The following is an 8873-nucleotide window of genomic DNA, read 5'->3' as shown; positions in this document are numbered from 1 at the left end:
TGACTGTCAGAGCAGGGTCACACAATAGTTGCAAGTAGGCAACCGGATTCTGGAGGGCCCCTTCAGGAAGCACTACAGGTAAATGGTTACAAATTGATGAGCTCGAACTTTTGCACCTGCTCGTTCGTTTTGCTTTTGCAAAACTCGTTTTTCGGTAATTTCGCCCTATTCGCGGGGCGCGTCGTAGTGCGAACTGGCCCGTGGAGGCCGCGAACTCGTGCGAGTTACCTCAAGGTTGAGTATGGGCGCCGCCATTTTGTTTGCGTGACGTATTTCCGTTTCCGCCCGCTAAGTGTAATCTCGCCCGACTCGTGCCTTGCGAATACAAGTTCGCACGAGTTCGCGAGAGAAATCGCGTGCGAACTTACTTACGCGCACGTGATCGGGCCGCCATCTTGTTTTTCATTCATTCCTATGTGTCTGGGTATGGTGTTTCTATCCTCTCTATATCTCTGCCATCCTTTGCTTGTTTTACTATTTTTTTGATCTATTTAACTTATTTTCTATCCCTGTATTTTTCTAGATCTATATTTTTGTGTTTTAGGCTATTTTTGTTTACTTTTGAACTACTTTTTTAAACTTTTACTTTCCTTCTTCTCTACTCTTATTCTTTTTCATTTTATCTCCTTACCTGCCCAGAACATGGTGAAGACAGCAGTCAAGCTGCCCAAGACGGGCACCGCAGCCCGTGCCCGGCTCCCGTGTGGTCGATTGAGGGCGGAAATGGTGGTGCCCCGGGAGATTTTCAGCCCTGAGGAGGTGGGCGCACTTGTTTTTTACGTGCAGCGCCGTCTCCCCAGGACCATCGCGGCAGGCGGCAGGATTGCTGCTGGTTACACCAACAGCCAGGAGCGACGGAAGCGGTGGGGGCAGGTGTGCCGGGCCTTTTTAAGATCACGGGGGTCCAGCGCACCTACAATCAGGTCACCCACCGCTGGACCGACATCCTTGACCGAGAGCGTGACCTGCTAGACGTGCTGGGAGTGGAGGTCCCCGGTCTTGGTGAGTAGTAGTAGCAATTTTTTCATTAATATTTCAAAATCTTCTGTGCATTTCAGGTGCACTGTTCTCCTTCTCTGTGCCGGTGCCACTGCTTATTTGTTATCTATTTTGTGTTCATTTAATTGGGCTGAGTATGAGTGTATTTTACAGAACTGCGTAATGCTAGACACAAAGGGGCAGATTTACAAGCCCCTTGTTCCACGTTTACACTGCCTTACCTGACGCACAGCGACGTAAACGTGGCGCATCCCTGCGAGTCATGTACAACGTTACGTGATGCATCTCTAAGGAGATGCGCCACGTGAATGCCTGGGCCTGCGCCTCAATGGGTGCGTTCCCACGCAGGGGGGGAGTGGGGGGTGGGTGGTGCCGGTCAGGCAGATGTGTGCCTCGCAAAAGTGCCTGCGTAAAATCTACAAGATTTAGCGCAGGCACTTCCGCGACGCTGCTATGTCAATTCTTTATGCCTGCTTGCTTGAAGCAGGCGTAAGGACTGATGCGGTATGTAGAGTATTGGGCAGCCCTGAGCACTGCTATAGTTGCATTGCGCCCACGAAGCGACTCTAGAGATGCGCCCCTATTTCGTCACGAGATGCGTTACGCATCTGCCTACCCTTGCGCCAGGGTTTGCCGCATTGTAATAGCGGCGCATCTGCCGTGACGCAAGGTTAGTTTTGCGTTACGTATTTGTTCTGGTGCACATCTGGAGGTGTCCAGCTCAGAACTCGTAAGTATGCCCGTAAGTGTCAGATTAGCAATTACCTGCGCATCCCTGCAAAGTGTGTGGCACGGCAGCACCACCCATGGTGCGCCGTATTTACAATGCGGCACACCATGGTCCCAAAACGTCACCGAAGCGTTACGCATCGGTGCCGTAAAGGCGGCTCTTTGATGGAGTTGTGTTGCAACGATGGCGCAGCTCCAGCAATGCTGCGTCAAGCCGTAAGTCTGCTTCATGCAGGCGCAGGGTTTCAGTGACGCATCATTGTCCTAAATGACTGATTGAAATTTTATATATTCCCCATAGCCACTTTTAGCATGCGTTCCTGCGCAGGAACGCCATCCCTTGCGATGGAATGCTCCCTAATGGCGCAGGGTTTTAGAATGGGATGCATCTCCCATATGCGTCACGTTGTTAATATACGCCAGACCATGGCGCCTCTCTTGTGGCGCTGCGTCACAAAATTGACGCAAGAATGGAGCAGAAGAGCTGCAAGGGGCTTGTAAATCTGCCCCTAGAGTAGAGGCTCAGGTGCAGTCCTTCCATTGTAGCCCTCTTTTTGGCTGAAATAGTAGGTTCTTGTTCTTTCTAAATGTTTGATTTGGTTGACAAGGACATCGGCAAGCAGCAATCATCAATGTTTTCTGTTATTTCTTTCATGTTGTACGTCAGGTCCACCCAGGGGCAAGCGGGCGGAAAAGGAGGATGCAGCAGTGGCTCCAAAGGAGGAGGATGCAGGCCAGGGCGGCGAGTGCTCCTTTGCTGGCCCCAGTAAGTTTTCATTTAAATATAGAGGACCTATTGTTGTCCAAACATTCCTAATTTAATTTTTCGAAATAGTGTTTAGATAGGAGCAAAATCCATAATACTACTGTTGCAGGGACACTTCTCCACAAACCGAACTATGGACACCAAAGACCAGAGTAATAATATTTCAGAGTGGCGTGTTTGGCACACTGTATAAATAAACCTGGTAGTGTCAGCAGCACAGATTCCTCCTTCCAAAAATTGCAAAACTTTTCGCTCAGTCACTCTAGTCTGGACTCTCTGGAGGAAAAACTACAGAGTCAATTCAAGTTTAAAAGCTTTATTAAAAGTTTAAGTAAACACATATATTAAAATAAAGTTAGTTGGAAATGGAAAAGTGCTTGGTGCAGAGTTGATGAGTACTGGATTGGTAGAAATTTCTTGTGGTCGAGCCGAGCTTTCACCTGGTTTCAAGTTGATGTTCCTCTTGTCCTTAGAAGTCCAGTTTCTGTCTGTTCAGAGAAAATTAATGTGTGTTAAAATTAAGCAAGCATTCAACAATTGTGACAAAAAAATTAAGCAAGACAACAGCTTTCCCTGGAAGGAGGGACATTTACTTTAGACTAGAGTAGACAGTCAATTACTTTTTCAGTTGTTTTCACATTTTTTCATTCATAGACCAAATACTAGTGGAGTGGTGTAATCTAACATTCTTAAATCTACTTTGTAGGTGGAACATCTGGTGGCGGGGCCAGCTCGGATGTGGTCATCATTGACTCGGAGTCCGAGGGTCAATCTGGGGAGGAGGCGGCGCTAGAGGAGTCGGACCAAGAAGAAGTACAGACTGTGAGGAAGGAGACAGTGGCGGTGGCGAGTACAGGTAAGCTGGATCATGGTACTATCTGACTCTTAGATAGGATATGATGTGTATCCAGTGGGGGCCCAGTGACAAATTACAATATGGTAATTACAGCAGGCTGGGACCGAAAGACAGATAGAGGCAGAGACAGAGAGAGAGGAAGACAGAAGGAGAGAGAGAGAGAGAGGGAGGGAGCCAGAGGGAGGGTGAGGGAGGGAGACAGAGAGAGAGAGACAGCGAGGTAGAGGGAGACAAAGGGAGACAGAGAGAGAGAGAGAGAGAGAGAGAGAGAGAGAGGGAGGGAAACAGACATATCGCCTGGGCCTGGTGCAGATGATACGGTTGCTGGTGTGGTTAACGGCTCAGAGGAAAAATCACTCACTTCTGCCACATCTCTTTCATATGAAAGAGCACCAAACCAAGGATACAAGAGAGTTGTGGGAAGGGAAATGGTGATTCAAGCGCCCCTCCCTGCGGACGCCCATGATACTGGCCTGAATAGTTTTGTACTGCCCTGGCTAGTTGCTAGTTGTACTGTGACACAACTTCCTGCTGAATCATTTTGTGTTAATCATATTCCTAAAGAGCATTGCTTACAGATTATGTCTTTCTTTCTTCATATAGTTGGCAATACTAAAACCTCCAAACCAACGAGGAGTATGCTGGCTGTACTGGCCCGGCAACGGAGGCTGGAAGCAACTGTTGCGGAATATCGGCGACTGGTGGAACTCGAGGGGGATGACACGCACTCCAGTGCATCCAACTTAACATCGTCTACATCCTCCTCTGTTACCCCACGTTCTGCCGGTAAGCACAGTGCTCCAGCGAACCGGAGCCGTGCCGGAAGACGCCACCGCCGAGCAGCAAAAGCTGCACCTCGCAGCACTGTTAAAGGTCGCTTGCGCCGTGCACTCCGCAGAGTGTCAGACCTAGAGGCGGAGGTCCAGAAATGGCACAAATTTCAAAATGTGGTGGAGGGCCTCCGCCTAGAGCAAGCCATCCTCCAAGAAAAATATGATGCCCTGGCCCTAAAGCATGATGCCCTGGAGGCCAAACCTACCAGCTTGCATCCCTAGAGTGTCCCTTGCCCCTTTTTTTGAGACTTTTGGGGGGTGGGAATTGGGAGTTGGGTTTTTTGGGGACTTTTGAGGACTATTTGTTGGGGTTAGGGAGGGTCTTGCGGGAGATTATTTTGTTAGGGATATAAATATACTTTTTCAAACTTTATCTGAGCATACCTGTTTTTTTACTACTTTTGAGCTGGGTGGGTGGTGGTTTTGCAGTAATTTCATTTACCTGAACACTGTCATCGTGTTGGTTCACGTGCAATAGGCCAAATGTTTTCCTAAGTAAATGCCTGTCACAGAGTTTGTTAATTCAAGAGCCCTAGGACTTTGCTGCTAGTACCACTGTCACTCTCTCGCCTCTCCGAATACTCCATTATACTACCTCCCATCCAAAAGCTTATCTTACCTGTAATTTGTGTTTGAGGGCTGGCTCCACCTGGAATTCACAGAGTCCTAACGCGTTCTGCAGCAGGGCCACAACTGGAGTTTCCCGGCGTGGATTTTCTGCAAAACAAAAACAATCAACATTAGAAATGTGGTAGCGGTGCTGACACAACCCTAAAACCTAGAAGCCCCAGAGACAGCACCCCTGAGACAGGCAAGCGAGCAATATAACGCCTACACGTTCACGTGCAATAGGCCAAATGTTTTCCTAAGTAAATGCCTGTCACAGAGTTTGTGAATTCAAGAGCCCTAGGACTTTGCTGCTAGTACCACTGTCACTCTCTCGCCTCTCCGAATACTCCATTATACTACCTCCCATACAAAAGCTTATCTTACCTGTAATTTGTGTTTGAGGGCTGGCTCCTTCATTTCTTCATTGTGCAGAATCCAGGCATCAGCATTATGGGTAATGGATAGGGTGAGTCTGGAGGAGGAGGACTCAGGATAGACGACCAGGACTGAGTTCTTGTCAACTAACTGTTGTGAACCTGAGGAATGCTGCGGCATCAAAATCAAGATAGTTCTGTTGATGGGCTTGTTGTTTTATTGGTTGATTACAGTTTTGTTGGGAATGTGATGAAGCACTTGCTAAAGAAAGGCAGACACACAGGAATAAAAGTGAATAAGGAGGACTATTTACAATTAATGAATGATTGAGTCATTTTCAGAACTCGCTGTCAGGGAAGCAGAACTCGTCCTCATACTCTGCTAACTCATCAGTCGGGGTTACTTCTGGTAACTGAGGAGAACTTTCCTCGGGTAGGGCGGTGTCCTCTTCTTCCTGCGTGCATTCTCGTACTCTGTAATCTGGTGGTATGAAGTGCTGGTTCATCTTTATCAAGGTGAGCCGCTCCACATTTGCGGGCAAGAGGCGGGACCTTTTGGAAGTCACAATGCCACCAGCAGAACTAAAAACACGTTCTGAAGACACGCTTGCGAGTGGGCAAGACAAGTAATTGATAGCCAGGTTGGTGAGCTCTCGCCATATTTTTCTTTTCCCATGCCAATACGCCAATGGGTCCTCAGTAATATTGACCTCTGTTGAGTCATCCAGATAGGCCTGCACCATTGAAAGAATGTCCTCCCGGATTCCTGTACTTTGCACTTCTGTGTCCTTTCTAGGACCAGGAAACCCTAGCTGAGTTAGCCAACTCGCTTCAGACATATCGCATGCGCCTGGTGGAGATGATACGGTTGCTGGTGTGGTTAACGGCTCAGAGGAAAAATCACTCACTTCTGCCACAGGCACAGATGGTGAAGTGCTTTTTTGGGACGCCTGATCGCCTGCTGATTCACTAGTAGTACTGTCTTCTCCTACAGTTTCCTTCCGTTCTATTTCAAAACGAATGGCTGACTGAGCTAGCCAACCTTTGTACTCTGTAACATCCGATGTTTCAAAAGGAATTATTACTTTGCCAAACAATGGCTTTTTGTAACGTGGATCCAGAATAGTAGCACAAATGTAGTGCTGTTGTTTCTTGATATTTACAAGCCGTTCATTGCTAACTAGGCGTTGTAATAATCTCTGCGCCAACTCATGTGCTTCGTTCTTTCCAACGTCCTTTAATTGTGAAGACACCACCTTGACTTGGTGCTCGAGCTTCAGCAACAGTGGGATAGCTTTGCTCAAAGAACAGTCCTCCCTGCTCACGTCACGCGTGAAGACCTCAAAAGGCCGAAGCATGTCTGTCAGGCTTTTAACTAGCTGCCATTGCTCCACCGCTAGTATCATTCCTGTCGTATCACCACCCAGGTTGTAGAAATACTCATTGACTACTGGAAACAGCTCATGCAGACGCTCAAGCATGTAGAAGGTTGAGTTCCAACGTGTTGCCACCTCCTGGATAAGTGCTTTCACTGGCATTCTACGTTCATTTTGCTTGCGCCTCAGCTCCTTCCGGGCCTTAAAAGAATGGTTGAAATGTGTGCATATTCTTCTGCAGATGGTCAGTGTTTTGTCGACTGCAAGTTCTTTTTTCAAAAAATTTTGCACAACAAGGTTGATACAGTGCGCCAAACACGGCACTCTGAAATAGAAACCGTCCGCCATGGCCCTAACTACATTGCTGCCATTATCTGTAGAAACATAACCAACCTTGCAATGTCTTGGGCGCAGCCATTGCAAGACCTTTTTGTTAAAGTCAGCCAAAATGTTGACTGCAGTATGACTTTTCTCCATGCCAAACATGGCTAATGTTGCATGTTTACGAGCACCCTTAAAAATCTCGACCAAGTCACCACCTGCATTTATCTGTTTAATAACCCCTGAAAAAGAGACCCAGTGTGCAGTGATGCACATGTAATCAGTGGCTGCGCAACTGGTCCACATGTCTGTTGTCAGGTGTATAGTGTGAACAGCACTCTTCTGCAAAGCTGCCCCCACCAACTCAAGCACCTCTTTGTGTAGTGCTGGAACAGCAACCCTGGCAAAATAGTACCGGCTAGGAACCTTCCATTTAGGGGCCAATGTTGCCACGAGTTCAAGGAAACCCACACCTTCGACAAACGAAAAAGGGAGAAGGTCCACCGCTAGCATTTTTGCCAGCTTAGTGTTATAGAGGCGTACAGTTGGGTGGTTGCGTTGAAATTGCGCATCTGAGGAGAACATGGCTGAAATGGTGCGCTGGACAAATTTACGGGATGATGCTGATGCCTTCTTCGACCCACTTCTGATCAGTGTTGACATTTTCCGCATTGGTGTGTCTCCCAGACTCTCAGTGTGCCTGCTATGTGTTACGGAGGGTGTGGTGCTGCAAGGGGTACTGGGTGCAACCGGACACATGTCTGACGCTTCTTCTACCTCCCCATCATCTTCAGATGAAACACCTACTATGGGTATATTTTGGCCACTTGCCCTTTGGGATCGCTTTCCCTTGACGTTTGCTAGGTGCGGAAACCATTCGACAGCGTGCTTTCTTTCAAGATGACCTATCTGGCCTCCGGTTCCATAGTTGGTACCAGTCTTACCACGGCTAACGCTAGTCTTACAAATGCAACAAACGGCTATGTTATCATATTTTTCATGGACACTAAAAAAGTTCCAAACTGGGGACTGGAAACTTCTGGTTTTGCCGCACGAGGTGATACTGCTGCCAATGCCAGATGAAGCAGTGGTGGATGAGCCTTGCAGACATCTACTGGGTTGTGCAATTATTGCAGCAACCTTACTTGAGGGAGTCGAGCTGGATGGAGTCCCCCTCCGGGGAGAAAATATGGGAGCTGTAGGTTTTGTTGAACTTGTGGTACTACTTGACTGCGTTGGTGGTGCTACCAGTGGCACGTCGCCAGGGTCACGCTCAGCATGACGTCGGGATAGGGTGTAAATGTCTGTCTGCTGCATGGCCGGTGTGGCTGGACTGACATGTGTGATGACTAGGTCATTGCTGTCATCCTCTTCAACAACATCAGAATGCACCACTTCATCAAGTCCGACGTTCGGATCCATAAGTATGAGCTTTCCGGGGCCCTTCCTTTTAACATTTGATACCTTTCGCAGCTCATGGTGTGCCTCCCTCTCAGACGTCGGAGATGGTTGCCAATCTAGATCCAGATCATCTGATGGAGCGGGGCTTGAAGAGGAACTTCTACACACCCTCCTTGATCTTTTCCTTGCTGGGGAGCTGGGAGAAAATGAATCATCAGGAGGAGTGGCTTCGTCTTCCTGACATGATACCCCGGCTCCAAAGTCAATTTCCTCCTGTGCCCCTACTTCTGGAAGAACAACCATTGTGGGCACTTGCACCGCTCCATGGCCATCTTCACTGACCTCTACTTGCAAGTCTCCATGGACCTCTCCTTCTCGGCCTTCTCCTTCTCGGCCTTCTCCTTCTCGGCCTTCTCCTTCTCGGCCTTCTCCTTCTCGGCCTTCTCCTTCTCGGACAGCTCCTTCTCGGCCTTCTCCTTCTCGGCCTTCTCCTTCTCGGCCTTCTCCTTCTCGGCCTTCTCCTTCTCGGCCTTCTCCTTCTCGGACAGCTCCTTCTCGGCCTTCTCCTTCTCGGCCTTCTCCTTCTCGGCCTTCTCCTTCTCGGACAGC

General features: G+C 48.4%; 1 protein-coding gene across 1 annotated transcript; it reads right to left on the bottom strand.

Moving 5' to 3' along the window:
• Window positions 1–4832: 4832 nt before the first annotated feature.
• On the bottom strand, window positions 4833–8367 carry LOC144761877 (zinc finger BED domain-containing protein 6-like). Its single transcript, XM_078647093.1, has 2 exons — window positions 5177–8367; window positions 4833–4900 (listed from the first exon to the last, which is right to left on the bottom strand). The coding sequence occupies exon 1, from the start codon at window positions 8283–8285 to the stop codon at window positions 5505–5507; it is 2781 nt and encodes a 926-aa protein (XP_078503219.1). The 5' UTR covers window positions 8286–8367; the 3' UTR covers window positions 4833–4900; window positions 5177–5504.
• Between the last annotated feature and the right edge of the window lie 506 nt (window positions 8368–8873).

This window comes from Lissotriton helveticus, chromosome 6 (assembly GCF_964261635.1).
Source record: "Lissotriton helveticus chromosome 6, aLisHel1.1, whole genome shotgun sequence".
In the NCBI taxonomy this organism is placed as follows: domain Eukaryota; kingdom Metazoa; phylum Chordata; class Amphibia; order Caudata; family Salamandridae; genus Lissotriton; species Lissotriton helveticus.
The sequence above is the reverse complement of the archived record's forward strand: the minus strand, read 5'-3'. Positions and strand labels throughout refer to the sequence as shown.

What these genes read in the sequence shown, in the direction of transcription:
- LOC144761877 (XM_078647093.1), bottom strand. Translation starts at nt 8,285, where the DNA reads ATGGATCCGAACGTCGGACTTGATGAAGTGGTGCATTCTGATGTTGTT.